The sequence below is a fragment of the Trachymyrmex cornetzi genome, unplaced genomic scaffold (assembly GCF_001594075.2).
Source record: "Trachymyrmex cornetzi isolate Tcor2-1 unplaced genomic scaffold, Tcor1.1 scaffold99, whole genome shotgun sequence".
Taxonomy (NCBI): Eukaryota; Metazoa; Arthropoda; class Insecta; order Hymenoptera; family Formicidae; genus Trachymyrmex; species Trachymyrmex cornetzi.
The window spans coordinates 2809414-2827794 of NW_017300343.1; the positions used below are offsets into that span (position 1 = coordinate 2809414).

The 18381-nt window shown below is 39.8% G+C and overlaps 1 protein-coding gene across 1 annotated transcript; it reads left to right on the top strand.

Moving 5' to 3' along the window:
- The first annotated feature begins 905 nt into the window (after positions 1 to 905).
- Vps13D (vacuolar protein sorting 13D) lies at positions 906 to 18152 on the top strand. The gene is made up of 24 exons (XM_018521669.1): positions 906 to 1256; positions 1923 to 2113; positions 2262 to 2493; positions 2618 to 2814; positions 2911 to 3072; positions 3150 to 3387; positions 3477 to 10312; positions 10701 to 10860; positions 10931 to 11159; positions 11223 to 11466; positions 11583 to 11951; positions 12163 to 12351; positions 12424 to 12747; positions 12858 to 13050; positions 13129 to 13311; positions 13408 to 13638; positions 14093 to 14119; positions 14507 to 14667; positions 14848 to 15462; positions 15568 to 15750; positions 15830 to 16201; positions 16288 to 16400; positions 16489 to 16921; positions 17039 to 18152. The coding sequence occupies exons 1-24, from the start codon at positions 1160 to 1162 to the stop codon at positions 17138 to 17140; spliced, it is 12081 nt and encodes a 4026-aa protein (XP_018377171.1). The 5' UTR covers positions 906 to 1159; the 3' UTR covers positions 17141 to 18152.
- Positions 18153 to 18381: the final 229 nt, after the last annotated feature.

An 18381-nucleotide genomic window follows, 5' to 3' on the forward strand; every position in this document is an offset into this window, starting at 1 on the left:
TGACTACCGCCAGTAAAAAAAAAGCAAAATTGTTCTTGTTTTTCTCTTTATTGTTTTTTTCTCATTTTTCTTCTGATAAATGTTTACTTTAATCGTCTCACCTTTAATTTGGATAAAAATATTAAAAATATATTAACTGTATATTTGACGTAAATTAAATTAAATTTAATTTGTTTAATTTATTATTCAAAGAGAATTACATTTAAGGGGGTGCGTAAAAATAAATATAAATATAATAAGTAAAAAAAAAAGTGAAACTGACAAAGTATAAATATTTACTTTCTTTTCTCTTTTTTTCTTTGGAGTGATCTTCCAATCCAAAAAGTCACAAATCAAAGAGATCAAAATAATAAAACTATAATAATAGCATCGTGAAAAATACTGTTGTATTTCATTCTTCGTAAATAAGCTGATGAGAAGAAGACAGAAATGAACCTACGGGATGTAAAAATTAGTAGATTCTTTATTATATATATGTATATACATATCTAAAAAATATTTTAAAGATATAAAGAACATAAAAAGTAATAATAGATTGAAAACAAATGTTACTCGATAGATTATATAATAATTACAGAAGAATACGTTTTATATTTGAGAATAATTTTTGTATCCAGTAGTCTTTTCTCTACTGACGGCAATGACTAAAAAAGCTACAAAATATTTTTTTCAATAAAAATGAAGAAGATGAATATTGCTGAAAATCAGCAATTTTGTTTGGACATATCGCGTAATTTCGATGAATCAACTGACATTACCGGCGCGCAACACGGATTTGATTGGTAGATGGAAAAATGTATTCTCCAATTGTAGATCGATGTGATGCTTTCAAATATTGTGCTTTTCGAACGCGAGCAGTGGTTACCACAATTGTTGACGGTGGTTATCAATAGGAGAAACCGTTATTTAAGATGGGTCTCGAAGTCGCTAGTGAAATACGAATTTTTAATGAAGGATACAACAATAGTCGGGATATGAGAAGTACTGTTCGCCCGAAAGTCAAGTACGAACCGTTGAAATGTGTCATCCTTATGCGCTGTTATTTCGCAGGTTCTGGGAATTCGCACGAGATATAAGAGAACATAACCTATGAGGCCACTTATGCGCAATCACATACACATTTCCGGGTGGATAGTGGCAAAGATATTGCTTGTTCAAAATGTTGGAGGGACTCGTTGCTTGGGTGCTGAACAATTATCTCGGCAAATATGTGGAGAATTTGAATACGGATCAGCTTAGCATTGCTTTGTTGTCGGGTGAGGTTATGTCACACTACGCATTTATTACTTTTGCTATAAAAACCTTATAAAGCTTGTATAGTGTTTACAGAATAATATATATATGAAGAATAATTTGTTAACTATAGGTTTGTAACCATAAGTTAAACTAATGTACACTTTTAGAACTTATAATGAAATTAATGTATTCGATATTTGATGAAAACAAGAAACAGTTCTACAGTTTAGTGCAAAAATAAAGAACAGATCTAAAACTATCGTTTCTCACACCATCATATTTATTTGGTCTGTTTTCTGTTCTTGCACTAGACTGTTCTAGAACTCTCTTTCTCGCTTTAAACAAATATCAAACATATTTATCTCACTTTAAGTTCCAAAAGTGTACACTAGTTCAGCCACAAAAAACAGACCTATTATATTGTGTTCTGCAATACACTACCAGTATTGAAAATCTATAGTATATATATATATAACATGAGCTATAGATTTTTGGATATATATACTGACAGTATATATAACAGAACACATGTATTGGTTTATGACAGGGAATAAGTTTGTGTATTTTCTATATTGTCTCTTTAGTTCTTTAATATTATTTTTATATAAAAGAAGGTCAATGTTATAACGGTAGTTATATATACTGTAGTTATATAAGTTATTTAATGGATATTTATTTTGTATTAGGGGAAGTTGAACTAGAAAACTTACCCCTGAAACGTGAAGCTCTGCGTCATATTGGGCTGCCAATGGAAGTAAAGGCTGGATTTATTGGTAAAGTTAGATTACAAGTACCAGTCAGACAAATAAGAACTGCATCATGGGTGATAGGTATAGAGCAGCTTTATTTAGTAGCGGGACCAATTAATTTGGACGAGGTAAAAATGATTTTCTATTTTCTATTATCTTAGAATTATAATAGATTTTCAATAGTATTGACAGAGAGATTATATAAATATATAGATGCATTTGTGTTATACATATGTTTCAATATATATTGATAAGTTTAAAAACAAATGTTTGCAGTATGATAATGAAGCAGAGGAACAAGCAATACTAGAATATAAACTCAGTCGACTGGATGCTTTGGAAGCCAGATGGAGAGCCGATATAGAGCATGATCCTGGTTATTATGCTTCAAGTTATAGTTCCTGGCTAAATTATGGCACGTCCCTAGTAACAAATATTATTGAAAATTTACAATTGAATATCAAAGATGTTCATATTAGGTATGAAGATGGTATTACACTACCAGATGGTAAGTAAATGGTTATATATATATATATATATATGCATGTATGAATATAATCTGAACAAAAATTTATTTGTTAAATATTGATATTTATTATGTTCCTAATAACTTTTGATCTTTTTGTATGTAGATAATGGTATTGCATTTGGTATTACAATTGGAGCATTAACTACTCAAAGTTGTGATGCTAGTTGGATACCTTGTTCCACATCTTGGAATCTCACGGATGCGTCGTTTAAGTTAATGGAACTCGATAGTCTTTCAGTTTATTGGAATCATGTGAAAAAAGATCAGCTTTTTGGTGGTCTTAATCTAGGCGATCTAGCTGTAAGATATGAGAAAGCTCAGTGAGCGTGATAACATGTTAATCACACACTCGTACACCTATATTTTATAATAATATTTTGTAATCTTGATTTTTAGATCGCCATGAGTAAAAATAAGATTCATCGGCATATTTTATCACCCGTGAATGCAAGAGCACACATTAAGAGAGATCGAACTGAACGTCCATTGAGGTCTATTAATAAACCGCGTATCATAGTAGATTTGCTCTTGGATGAAGTACCATTATCTATAACAGATGTGAGTTTTACAGATAACTGTAACTGGTATACAATTAAACATTGATTCATGCAATATAATTTAAATTATTTTTTTAGCTTCAATATGAAGAGATGGTGAAGTGTATCAAAGAGCTTGATCGTATAGATCGTCGTAAACAACAGTGGCGTTGTAGGCCAGTAGTTCCTGTTAAAACAGCTTGCAAGGAATGGTGGAAATACGCCGCCAGGTGTCATCTTGGCAGAGATGCACTCAAACCAAAACCGTCTTGGAATAATGTATTTCTCAGAGCTAGGGAAAACATTTGTTACGTTCAAGCGTACACTAAATTGTTAGGTAGAAATAAATATTTTTTAATAACTTCTATAAATTTTTACAATATTCTTAAAACGATGAAAATTTTCTTTTAAATATTTTTTTGCTAGGCACGCCTACCTCGATCTTACCTCCAGAAATTAAAACGTTGAAGGAAAAGGTCGAAAACGAGCGAAATTTTGACGAGCTTCGGGTATTGAGAGAACTGGCTATGGAGAAAGTGAGACCTGCAAAATCACAAGAACTTAATATGAATGTGCCACAAGGACGTGGTATGCTCGAGCAATGGTTTCCACAATGGTGGGGCTGGTACTCAAAGACACCTCACAGCAGCAATGGAACGCAAAACGGAAGTAGCTCGACTACTTTTGACGGGGAATTGTTAGACGTTTTAGCGGATACTATGAACGATGATACTCTTCTACGTCGCGACACAGTGTTTGGACAGTTTAATTTCGCTCTGGTGCAAGGCGCGATAGCGTTGTGCACTGAGAAAGACGAAAGCAACGGTAGAAAAACTGTGATAGAACTAAAGTTTGAAAGAGTGAACTTGAGCTATGAGTCACGACCCAGATCTGGGTCGCACAAGTTTTCAATTAGTTTGGGCGCGTTGTACCTGCATGATTTTCTCACGGATAGTTCCACATTTCCTATTTTGGTGCAACCTCAAGTCGCATCCAATGGTATATCCTCGCGTATTCGCAATTCTTCAGAGAAACTAACGAAGACGCCGCGTCATTTATTTGAACTGATTTATGAGAAAAGACCGCTGCATATTAATGTAGATCATTTATTGCACGTGTACTCACAGTCCTTAGATATTGTGTATAATCCAACCGTGATATACTGGCTGATAGATTTTATGTGTAAGCCGCATCGATCGGTATCGTCCAATCAGCGATTCCAGGCGATGAAGCGTCGCACGAGGAGACAGTTGATCAAGAATTGGGAACAGATTTTGGACGGCGACTTTGTGTATCGTTCGTCTTGGGATCTACAGTTTAAGATCTCTGCACCACAAATCTTATTAGTGGAGAGCTTCGTCGATTCCAATGCGGCCGTGGTGATGGTCGATTTTGGCAAGTTACATTTATCGAATGATGCAAATCTGAATCAGGTTATATTGAAAACAGAATCGACTAATAGTGATGACGAAGATGAGAGATTTGAGACACCTTGCTCTACTCCACCCGGAAGCCAGGAGAACGGTTCCTTACATGATTTCCAAGGCCTGTCTGAGACGGAGTTGCACAAGAAATTGTACGATCAGTACTCTATCGATCTGGTAGATCTGCAAATTTTAGTGGGTAAGACAAAGGACAATTGGAAGCACGTTCGTACGAGAGGTATGTCGAGCTTGCACTTTCTCGAACGTTTCAACATATCGTTGCAAGTTGAACGACGTGTCTTTACTACTTCGGATCCTAATTTTCCGTCAGTCACGGTATCTGGTAATCTACCGAGACTGGTAGTGCACGTAAATGAGCAAAAGGTGGGCGCAATACGCTTAATTTATAACTTACTGTCGAGCTTCTCCAACTCTGCCGGCATCCCGCAAACAGAAGCCGTTATAGAGCCGAAGAGTCCTAGGAAGGAAGAAAATTTGGATCGTTCCTTGAGCCATGCGGTAATGGTGCAATTTATCATTGATCAGATGGCCTTTGAACTGCAATCGAGGGGTCGCAGTGTAGCAGAGCTGCAAGTGTCCGGCGTTCGGGCAGCCCTCAGTAAACGAATGGCAGATCTGAGCGTCTCGCTTTCCGTCCACGGTCTTCTCTTGGTCGACGCTCTTCAAGAATTCGGGCCCGATTTCGAACTACTGGTGGCCAGTCATAAGCACGTCGGCATGGACAGCGTTTCCGGTAGATTAAGGGATTCAGAGCCAACGTCACCTGTCTCGCCAGAATCACCCGAGTCACCAGATTCCACGAGACCACCGCGGTTGACATCGCCTGTCGCCTTAACCAATGCCTTGTCCACTTTAGCGAGCAAAACTAAGACCTTGCATTCGCCCAAAAATAATTCATCAATTTGTCTAGAAAAATTGGATTCAGAAGCGCTGATTGTGGTGGAATTGACACTGGTAGATGACCCTACGGAAAATTTGAGAATGGCAAATATACAGTTCAATAATTTAGATATTATTGCTAATCAAGAGACTATAGTGGAATTGCTAGGTTTCTTCCGAAGAATCTTGCCATTGCAAAAGTCACGATCGGCTTACATTGCGAGCCGAGACGATTCGTTGTCAAGTCAAAGTACAGAAGTAAGGTCAATGTCAACGAGAACTGAGATCACCTTTGACTTCCATCGCTTGAATGTGTTACTTTTGCGCGCGGTTGTGCAAGACAATCAGTTAGTGGGGCAAAAAATTGCCACGGCGACTATGTCTGATGCGCGCATACAAGCGACTTTAGCCGCGAACACGTCAATCTCAGGCTCTCTCGGTGGAGTACAAGTTCTTGATCAAACGCCAACCGGGAAGACTCATCAACGGATAATCAGCGTGGGTAGGGATCCTCTGGCGGATCCGCCACATCACCCGCTTGAGCACTTCAGTAGTCTGTCTGATCAGCCAGAGGCGTTCAGATTTGTGGCCAATCGCAACACCAGGCAAGTCAACGAAGAAGACTGCATGGAAATCGATCTCGATCTCACGATACGCGTAGCCAGCGTCTGGTACACTCACGCGCCGCATCTGATATCTGAATTACGTTCGTGTGCCGACGAATTCAAGCAATACTTAAGCAACTTTGCACGCCAAATTAGCGCAGCAGCCACTGATATGGCAATTGGTCTGGTGAATGCCGACGATTGGATTATCCCTCCGCGTAAACGGTTACCGAGCGTCTCGGTTGATCTAGATAACGCAAATGCATTATCGCTTAGATTAGACGTACTTCTAGAAAGTCCGGTACTCGTAATACCACGTTCCTCACATAGTAGACAAGTATTCGTTGCTCATCTCGGTACGATGTCACTGCGACATGAACCTCACTTGGGATCCATGGCGAAGCACAAAGTCACACTGGAAGTGCGTGACATGAATCTGTATTCTCTTGAAGTATCTGCCAACGTTGGTCAGTCTCAAAACAATCTGCCGAGAGCCGAAGAGATGTACTCGTGTAAGGAGTTGGGCAAACCGATACTGCACGACACAACGTTGAAGATCCTGGTGGAGAAGCAAAACACCTTAACGCAAAGTATGAGTTTCCTACTCGACGTCGGCGATTTTACGAACAACAGTCCAATTGTGCAGGTCCACGGCGCTGTGATAACGCCGTTGAAAGTATCGTTGTCACGCGGTCAATACGAGCAATTACTCGATACCACTCACCGATTGTTCTCCATGCCTGCTGTGACTGCCACAGCCGCAGTGTCGGAATACGATGATTTTGACGGAGTGTCCGACTACTCGGAGAAGCTCGATCTCTGTGTGAAGGTCTCATTCGAACTGCCGATCCTCAGCGTGGAACTGAAGCGGGCGCATTCGGAGCAGCCGCTGGTGGAATTGTCAATGCGTGACTTTGTTGTCAAGTATGACAAATTACATCGAAACGAGTCCAGTGTTCAGGTCGCACTGCGGTCCCTTTTGATGGAAGATCTTCTGTGCCCGGTCGGCTCGCGGCATCGTTACATGATGCAATCGTCGGCTCCTACACGCGCGAAACTGCCTACCGGCGTTTCCAAATCTTGTCCAGATCTCGTGTTTCTGCGACAATACAAGAACGCCTTCGGACGTGGTAGTCTGCCGGATCGGTTGGAGACCTACACTTTATACGACGCGATTCCGGCGCATTGGCGCAGGAAACCGGTGATCTCAGCAGTCGATACACCAAACACGCCACCTCCATCCCCAGGCGGCATCACCAGTGAAGAGAACTTGGTGCTAATGAGCATCACCATGACGCGTCCCGAAGAGAACGGCTGTATCACACCGGAAGATCGGTTCCATCGCAAAATGGTAACCGTGGACTTCAATTGCCTGGACTTAGTGATAAGCGTGGAGTCATGGATGGTAGTGTTTGACTTCTTTGGGATTGCAGGCCTGTCTGGAGCGACGAGTGACGAAGTCGCCGCGCATCGAGCCACGCCGGACAGCGATAGCACCGGCGTGAGCAAGGTAGACGACAATTTACCAGAGAGATCAGAAACGGAGATAGAAGTGAGATCGTTGACGCTGGTGCTGACGCAGCAGGAGCGTGAGATAGCCAAGGCCAATGTATCCAACGCCAGCATGCATATTCTCAAGACGGTTGACGGAAAGACCAAGGTATCAGGATCTTTAGGTTCAATGTCATTGTTGGATCTAACGCCGCACGGTCGATTCTACCGCGAAAGATTTCTGTCGTCCGGCAGGAAGGCGCTAAATTTCCAGTACTCGAGCTATGCCGACTGTGAGGATCGACCTTATGATGCACGGCTCAAGCTAGAAATGTCTGCCGTGCATTACATTCACACTCAAAGATTCGTAGCGGAGTTACAGGCTTTCTTCGGTCATTTTTCACAATTGTGGAGCATCATGCGAAATCTGCGGGCCGGCGTTGGTGCTGTAATAGATATGAATAAGCGTGGCACGCGACTGTCGTTGCAATTGCACGCTGGTGCGCCGGTGATATTGTTACCAGTAAGTTCTAGGTCCGACGAACTGATCCTATTGGATCTGGGAGAGCTCACAGCACACAATAGGTTCGACACTTCATTAGTTGTTCCGGATTGTTTACTAGATGTGATGCTGCTCGAGTTGGTCAATATGGATGTGTATGCGGCGAGGCGACTCAAATGTGATTCGACCCTAAATGAGGACACGGATGCCTTGATGGTGGGTGGCTTTCTCATTAAGAAAATGGGCCCTTCGTTGCTTACAGAAAAGTGTCATCTGAAATTACGCGTCGAACGGAATCTTGACACTTACATCAGCCGCAATATACCCGATCTCAGCGTGCATGGTATACTGTCGACGATGGATTGTGCTCTGGATCCGGAGCAGTACATGCTGATTCGCGGCCTTCTATCGTATAACATCGGCGAGAATTTGGACGATCTGCGCCTCCTTGTGCAAGATTTGAATCACACGGTGGAATACGCGATTTCGACTGCAGACAATCGCATAAAGACATGGACCCGATCCTGCATAATTCTCGAGCTGGTAAACGTAACGGTAAAACTGCATCCGAGTCACAACATTGCGGCGCTTGCATGCATCAATTTTATCAAGTCCCGACTGACGCTGGACTCGCTGAGCGACGGTTCACAGGACATTGATCTGGTGTCGCAGGAGATCCTGATCACGGACACGCGTTTTCAGAACGAACCGATAGATCGACAGTGCAATGTGTTTACGCGAATCCTACAGCCATTGAGAGATACAGCCGACACCGAGGCCGGGCAGGACCGTGTTCAGGCGGAGGTGCATCATCGGAAGCGTAAGGCTTACGCGGCTACTACTATTCTGTTGCATAGCATGCGACTGACCGCTATCCTGGACTGGTGGCAGGCCGTACGAGATTTCCTGTTGCTGAACTCTCCGGAACCGGATCCTATACCTGGCTCCATGCACGTGTCAATTGTTAATCAAGAGACTGAAATCATCGACACCGCTACGACTGCCGTACCATTTGAACTGAAAGTTAACATTACGGACTCCGAGCTCGTTATTGTTGAGGACACCGCGATTCTCGATACCAACGCCGTGATTCTCAAAACAACTGCCGTCTTATCGTACCGTTCAACGCCGCAGGAAGGCGAGAAACCGCTTTCATGCAATCTTTCGCATTGCGAGCTATTTTCATGTATTCTGGGTTTGGAAAACGAGACTGCTCTATCAATCATCGATCCAGTCGGAGCGAGTTTGGATCTAACTCAAGATAAATGCTTGGAGATTCAACTGCAACCATTGTGCGTGAGATTGAGCTATCATGACGTGACCATGTTCTCTAGAATGTTAAGCTCTCTACCCAAACAGACCTTATGGGCGAGGCAAAGATCGAGCGAAGCAGTGATGGAAAGCAGCCAGATGATGGACAGTCCGGTGCTGAAGCTCATCTCTTTAGGTTTCGCAGAGGCCGATTGCAGAATCGCATTGGACCACTGTGAAGGTCAGCTAGATGATGCCGCTTTGTGGCTGACGCAGAATGCAGTACCGACAAGCGTCGTCGCAGCGAGCGACGATTCGATTTTTCGAGCTATAGAACTGCAGGTGTCCTGCATGCGAATCTGTATCATCGACGATTGTCGCGACGCGGATGTGCCGCTTCTGGAAATCACTTTGGCGGATTTTAATATGCGAAAGCTGAGCCAACATCCTGGCTTACTGTCTGCCACTATTGGTGTGGACTATTATAATCGAGGGTTGAGTGGTTGGGAACCATTCATTGAACCTTGGAGAGCGAACATTGAATGGGAACAGATATTTACCAGTTCGTTCGATCCAAGGAGACTACACGTGTCCATTAACTCCTATGATTCTGTGAACGTTAATGTCACGCTGACATTGGTTGAACTTGTGCAACTAGTCAAACACAACTGGACGCAGGATTACTATCTATCTAATGGAAACGCGATTGTTAGCAAATCAGTAACGAGGGGACAAATTTATCGACGTCGGTCACCTTTTATACCTTTCGCTCTGAAAAATGACACTGGCTGTCGGCTTTGGTTTAAAACGTTCATCGCTACTGCGGACGAGACGACAGATGTTAGTAAATCATCATCTCAAGTAAAGAATAACCTAGACAAAGACCACACGTGGATAGAGGTGATTCCGGGAGACACCACGCCATTTACTTTCGAAGAGAGAGGTAAGCTGAGGCATCATGCGACGCATATTGTCAGAAGACACCAGATTGCTGTTCTGGTCGAGGGATGGAAGCCGGTAGATCCTGTGACTGTCGATCGCGTGGGTATATACTTTCGACACGCGAATGCTGACATTGCAGGATTTCAGGTAAGGTGACATTATTTTATATTCCTATTTCGTATTCTTTACATTTGGACTAAAATAAGCGTTATATGTATTTATCATCCTGTAATCTTTGTATAGCTTTCTGCGCTGTTTATATTATATATATATATATTTATTTTATATCATTTTACAAATTTGTATTAAAAAATTTTAATTATTTTTTCTAAATCGTATTTCTCATTTTTTTTTTATTATATGCTCTCGTATATATTTTTAATTACTCAAAAAGAATTCAATTTGGAGCATTGTACTATTATAAATATTATCATAGTAATAATAATAGTACGGTACATATATAAGTAATAGGTACAATACAGTACTAGTAATATAATAATAGTACTAGAAATAATACTAACAATTTCATTTTCAGCCGATCATATCGAAAACTAGAGTTGTATTTGCTGTGGAACTTGAAGGATCCGCCAGAAAGTTAGTTACTATTAGATCAGCTCTTCAGGTATTCAACAAGTTAACTCATCCAATTGAGGTCAAAATGGAGAAATCGTTAAACACGTTAAACCAACTTGGATGTCAGTTTTTTATTTTTTGCAATTTTTGGTGACGATTAGCAAATCTATATCAATTGTTGTACCCTTTTAGACTTGCCACTGACATCAGTTAGCACTGGAAGAATTCTGCAAGTGCCAGCGCAATCGGTGATGTCTGTGCCTTTGACGCATACCGGAGTGCAGATGTGTTTCAAACCGCTCATCTCGAACTACTTGTTCCAATATTGCATGGAATCGGTGAACTGGACGATAGTTAAGAAGCCATTAGAAGTAATGGAGAATTACGTTGCTTGTCGGACTAATCAGAATAATATATTCAGGTAAATAAAAGAAACTTTGCCCTTGATAAAACTAGCGAAACTTGATATTTTTTGTTGCCATAGGATGTGCGTGGCTGTCAGACGAAATAATTATCCTCTTGACGGTATGCAAGTTTTGCCGGCACATACGATCACGATAATGGCACCCATAACATTAACGAACTTACTGCCATACGAATTAATATATGAAGCAGGCGTAGAAGGCGGTAGAATCACGCCTGGCTGCAGCGCGGATTTACATTGCGCAAATTTGAACGAACAACTGGAAATTACGATTCAATTGGATGGTTATCCAGGATGCGGAGTGGTAAGTATGACAACTAATAACTGTGTAGTTTTACTATATCGAATTTTATTCTTTATTTCTTCCGATAATAGTAAGTAATTCGATAGATAATAATCAAATACGATTACATATTTCAGATAATACTGCCACCAAACAGCTCTTCTTATACCGCTCGTCTCAAATTATTGGATTCCTCCAGCAGAATGCTTTACCTGCAGGCAACTGTGGCCGTGGAAAAAGGTGCAGCCATGCAAATCAATATCACCGCACCTTATTGGATAATAAACAAGACTGGCTTGCCATTGGTGTTCAGACAAGAGGGAGTCGGTATCGAGGCTGCGGGACAATTTGAGGAGCACGAGAGGGCGAGGATGGTAGCGCCGTTGCTATTCTCGTTCAGTGACGAAGAAGCTAGTAGAACTTTGTCGGTCAGAATCGGAACGGAAGTTCATTCTCATGGAGTACCACAGTGGTCTCAACATTTTCACTTGCAGCCTGGAATTCACGTAAGTATATCTTATGTAAGATTTTTATTGTAATAACTTTAATATTTTATATGCAATCAATAAAATATTAAATTATACATACATATGCTTTTGATGTTTAATTTTTTTATAATTAGGTAACTGTTACTCTCTAATACACACAAAAATAAATTCATGAAACTTGTTAGTATTTTAATCATTCTAACGATGATTATATATTTATGTTGTATAGGTTCATCGCTTGAGAATCAGTTTACGCGATGGCAGACCCGATATAGTCTACTTGATCAGCGTGGCCACTCGCACAGCAAGAGGAAGATACAGAGCCACTACAGTGGTTACATTATCACCGAGATATCAATTGCACAATAAATCATCTTATACATTGGAGCTGGCACAGAAATGTTTTACGACGACTATCGTAAGTTTGTTACAATTAATAACAATGATGACAAAAAGTGATAACTTGTTCTTAATGTAATATTAATTTTAGTCCAATCCGGATGCTCAAGCGACATATATAACGACTATGCCCGACTGTCACATGCCCTTTCATTGGCCACGACTGGACAAAGATTTATTGCTCTGCGTCAGGATCACCAACGTTCGGGATTGTATGTGGTCAGGCGGTATCAGATTGGATGATAATTATTCATTGACTATTAATGTCAGAGACATATCAGGGAAGATGCATTTTCTACGAGTAGATGTAGTGCTGCAGGAAACTACCTTCTTCATTGTATTCACTGATGCCGATACTATGCCACCACCTATAAGAGTAGACAATTTCTCGGAGGTTCCTTTGCAGATTAATCAGGTATATCTATATCATTTGAGATCCATGTATAAATTATGATATTAATATTTATATCAGGTTGCTATTATTTTTATGGCTAATTTTTTTTATTTGCAACTCTGTACTTGTAGATCGAAGTTCCTGACAGCCTACGATGGACCGTGAGACCCCATTCATCGGTGCCATATGCCCTAGATGAACCAATAAAAACTACCGGTTTAGTGCTGACAGCACCTGGAGACGTGACAGCTTCTTACGATTTAAATAAATTGGGAGAGTGTAGAGGACTGACTTACGAAAACTTTATTTATATTGCATTCACGGGTACTATATTTTAAATAGATAAAATAAGAACTAAAACATATATACATAAATACTGATTTCACACTTTTATCATGACAGGTACTTTCAAAACTGATTCTGATCTTGGGACAAGCGAAAGCAATTTAGATCCCCTGGATGTAGAAACTCAGAGATTGGTTTTAGAAGCTGGTTCTGGTGGTTGGGTTGCCCTTCGGAGGAAACAGTACGGTGACAGGGCGCAGCTTTGGAGAATGACCGGAGAGGGACAATTGCAACACGAAGGTAATATAAGAATATCAATGTAATTATTTTCAACATAATTTGTACAAAAAGATGATAGTGTACTTTGCTTTCACGTATAAAATTTTAATGAGACAGGCTCCAGTCCACCAAGAGACAAACATTCTAAAGCTCCGGACACGATATTCGTTTTGGACATAGCAGGCACCGCACCGCAACCATTCACTTATTGCGCTCTCGCTCTGAGGAAGCCGGACCCTAGGCGACGATCGACGCAGACCTGGCGATTCACTGATGACGGACGCCTATGCTGCGCACATAAGAATATGTGTGTTCAGTCAAAAGACGGCTTTATGGGACTATACGAAGGTTGGGACGTTGTTTTTATTTGCACGCTGATTATTAAATTGACAAAGATTGTTCGCGAAAGTTGTAAATTTTTTTTTTATCACGCGCTTTATCGTCAAATATATTTTCTGTTATTTTGTGTTGCTTTGAATTAGTTCAACATATCCCTTCTTTGCAAGTTAATTATCATTTTTGTGTGATGTATATCTAATGCTTCTGCCTGTAAATGCGAAGCATAAAACGTAGTAAGTTGAGCGTACGGTATCGTTGAAATTGACAAAATGATTTGAACATTTAATGAAAAGAACATTGATGACAGATACGCGACACTTATTTTATAATATTATATCTTACATTCTATGGTTTTGTCTGCCAATTATCTAAATCTATCGTTGTTAGGAGTCCTCAATTTTTTTATCATTCCTTTTTCGCTGTTTACAACTAGAAAGAGCTAAATTGATCATAAATGTTGCAGGCGGCAGTGTCGCCCGTTGGCAAATGTGTACGTATAGTTTCAAAGTACACATTAAAATTGGCTGTTTCCTTATCCTGAGCCCATAAGTATTATAATAAGCTATAATCTATCTCTGCTTGTTTTGCCCCTTTTTTTCTTTTTTTTTTCTTGCATATCTTTCCAGGAACGTCAAAGCGCGATATAAAGAAGAAGAAATCTTTTTCTATACAAAGTTTTTCAAGAGAAAGAATACATTGTTTCCCGAATAAAATTTTTACAAATAAAAATAAAGTTGCTAAATAACTTGTGAGATTAGTCAATCACGGCGTTATCGTACTCTGGCGTACAGTGCTTCTGCATTCGCAAATTTTTTTAGTCGTTCAATCTTATCGTGAATATTTTCATGCACAGTAAACAGAGCGTTGTTATTTTTAGGGAGTGAAGCTGTACTAGGTCCTCAAACACATGGCAATCCACCATCGATCGAGCAACGTGTGGGTAGACAAAAGTTGCGACCGGGTTCTGGATTTTTGTCGGTCAGAGTGACCACTGACGGTCCGACTCGCGTTCTGCAAGTTTTGGATTTCAAGGAGAGGGTGTGTGTCAGCTTTACAGTTCGTCAGCTTTAAAGTTTATATTATTTTTATTTATATAGTCACCTATTTTATCAGATTATTCTGAACATTATTATTCCAATAATAATGCAAAAAGTAAACTTTTGATGACACTAAGAATAAATGTCCAAGTTAATTAATACAAATCTTTTTGCGTTTTAGAAAAAAACGTTTGCCTTACTCGAAGAACGCGATTGGTCACACATCGCCGTAAGTCATCGGCCTACTCAGATCAATGCCGATATTAAAAAATTGGATTCTAACGAATTAAATCTGGAGCTGAACTTGCCGGTCGGTCTCGGATTGTCTATCGTATCGCAAAGGCCGCTAGAAGAGCTGTTATTCGCACGGCTGGCTGAAATCTCCTTTGATCTTGTGCGGACCCCATTGAATACCACATTGGATCTGAGCGTCGCTGACGTTCAAATTGACAATCAACTGTTCGAGGCACAGTGCACCTCGGTTTTATTTGTGACACGATCATCTCGTACAGAGGATGAGCATCGACCCGCCCTTCATTTAGCGATGGAGAAATTACAATCAAAGAATCAGAATGCCGAGATTTATAGACATGTCGTAGTGAGCGTCAAACCTTTATGCGTACACTTAGAAGAAAAATTTATCTTGAAACTGGCAGCTTTCCTCGGAATTGGCAAATCAGAGTTGGAAGTACCTGTTGACGAGAACGATTTCAAAGCACAAAGATTTATTTCCGAAGTGTCTGCTGCACATGCTAAGAGATATTACATTGGTGCTCTGAAACTTGTTCCCAATCAAGTATGTAAATATCGATATGGTAGATGATTATTTTTTTCTTTCACATGAATATTACCAATGCACTATTTATTCACATGATATACATATGAACTATTCTTTCTTTAGGTAAAACTTAGCGTGCTTACTACAACAAAATTGCCACATCATTTACAAGCTGTAAAGAGGAAATTAGGGTTGACTCTGATTAACTTTGAGAATGCCACTATCGAATTAGAACCGTTTGTCAAGAAACATCCTTTCGAAAGTAGTCAATTCCTAATACATTCCATCGTAAAGCATTACAAAGATGTATGACTATTATAGATTGTAATGTATAACTCTTTTCGCTTGTCTATTGATTTAGCAAATGAATGCCATGACATTTCAGGAATTGAAATGGCAAGCTGCAGTTATTCTGGGTTCCGTGGATTTCTTAGGAAACCCTCTTGGATTCATGAATGACGTCACAGAAGGTGTTTCTGGCCTTATTTACGAAGGCAGCGTGAAAAGTCTAGTGAAGAACGTCACGCACGGTATTTCAAATTCGGCAGCAAAAGTGACGGAATCTCTGTCAGATGGTTTAGGGAGAGTGATTATGGACGAAAGACACGAAGAGGCCAGACAGAGGATCCGGGCTAACACTACAGGCAGTAGCGATCACTTGGTAGCCGGCTTGAAGGGTTTCGGTTTTGGTCTACTTGGTGGTGTCACCAGTATATTCAAACAAACATACGATGGAGCAACCAGCGAGGGTTTCCCAGTAAATATTTTGAAATAAATCTAATTCTTTCAATAAATATTGTTTATAGAACTTAAATAAAGCTAATGGCTAATGTAAAATTTTAGGGTTTCTTCGCAGGTTTTGGAAGAGGAGTAGTAGGTACAATAACGAAACCCGTCGTTGGTGTCTTAGATTTGGCAACGGAGACAGCTAGTGCTGTGCGAGAGACAAGTAGAAGGTAATATATTATATGATTCTATTATGTTGTCATGTTTGTGTTTCTCTGCATTGTCAATATCTCTTGTCTGATCAATTCTTTTTCATAGCGCTCACCGTGCAATACCAAAACGCGACCGACCACCGCGTGTCGTCAGTGGTTCTACCGGATTGCTGCCGCCGTACAATCGTCAGCAGGCCGAGGGTCAGGAGTTCCTGTACAGCATTAACAATCGCGACTATTCCGAGCTTTTCGTTGCTTACGAGTGTTTGTGCAGCGGCTCGGAGAATCTTAAAGTGCTGGTGTCCAATGAGAGAGTACGCGTTATTTCTGGCGGCACGAAAGCGGTGGTGACTCAAGTAAGCTTGGCAGATCTTCTCTGTTGTCAGCCGATGCAGAAAGTTCAAAGCAACAACGTCACTCTGCATTACATAGAGTTGATATCCAGATTCGATTCATCGGCCGCAGTCAATCTAGATGGATTGGCCGAATTGTTGAGACGGCCAAAGGTGCGCTGTGACAACGAAGAGGTGACAAAGCGGGTAAGTTATAAATGGAGTGTAATTTTAAACTGGTACAAATATTTCTCTTTCTTTTCATTACGACTGAACAAGGATCTCAATATGTTACTATTTATTAACTCATTTTCTTCACCGTAGGTATCGCAACAAATCAATTACGCCAAGGGGATGCATGAGGAACGAAGTTTGACGTTGTCATCATCAGATAATATGTTAGACGACGTACAATACTATAAGTAATCGACTGTGCGATTAGAGTTCGATCCTACTTCTGACGTGTTTCCCGGACGTACTCTCTAGTCAAATTTTTAACCGTATCGCGTAGAATGCACGAGAATCTATAATGCCTTAGTTACGACGCTTAACGTTAAGTTTACAAGAAGACTGATATGAATTTTCATAAAAGTAACTGTTTGCCACAAGGCATAAAAATTATTCGAGTGTAATCAAATTCTAATTTTGCGTCTTGCAACTGTGGTACAGATGGCATAGAAATTTTTGATACGGATCGATAAAGTGTAAAAATGTAAAATAATCATAGAATCAATTTTTTTAATAATGTACATATGCCAGTTTATAATGCGCGTGCAGGATATTCCAGAATCACCGTTCTCGATGAAGCTGTCTCGATAGTAAATCTTTAAAAAAAAAGGGGAAATTATTTATTTCTGTAATAAAGCTATGTATTTTATTATGCTCCTAGTTTTAATTGTAATTAGATCGGTGCGTCGATTTCAAAGATAGACTTTTCTTCTATTTTTGGCGTCTATAACTAGGATGCGGTGATTTTGGGACACGTTGTATCTATGTACATATATGTATTAAAATTAATGAATTGTGGATTATTTATTCACTACAGGATGACCTACTTAACGCAATACTTAGAACCAAAGCTTTTAGCATGCATAGTGTACATTTAGTACAAGTATCGTAGCAGGTGTTCAATCTTTTTTTTATATACATATACATTTTTAGTAACACAGTTTTTAGATTTTTTTTCTGTTTTAATTGTTCGCACATTTTATTTTAAAGTATCTTAAATGTGCTACTTTGTACAGAACAACCCTTTGTGTATGTACAAACACGGAGCGTAACAAAATTATATGTAAATTCTGTACAAATAGATTTAAGTCAGCTATATTTAAGTACTTTTGTAAAGCTGGCGTACGAGATGCGAAATAATATGTTTGTAATATATATCATGTTGATACTTGTTAAGCGAATTAATAAATGTTACAAGTATGACAATGAGTCGGGATACGAAAGGGCTTTTACATTCTATATTCCAAGATACTATAATTATTACAAAATAAATTAAAATAATGACAGAAATTAATTTTTGGATTTAATATAAAAAAGTAAATTCTAAAGTATACGTATAGCATAAATATAATAAAACAATCGTCAATCAGAAAAAATATAACAATTACTTTGATATCGAAACTTCAGCTTCTCGCCGCGTGAGGTCACTGAAACCAAAT

Coding starts and splice junctions, on each gene's coding strand:
- Vps13D (XM_018521669.1), top strand. CDS start 1,160: ATGTTGGAGGGACTCGTTGCTTGGGTGCTGAACAATTATCTCGGCAAA. Junction 11,160..11,222: donor AATCAGAATAATATATTCAG/GTAAATAAAAGA, acceptor TTGTTGCCATAG/GATGTGCGTGGCTGTCAGAC. Junction 14,668..14,847: donor TTTTGGATTTCAAGGAGAGG/GTGTGTGTCAGC, acceptor TTTGCGTTTTAG/AAAAAAACGTTTGCCTTACT.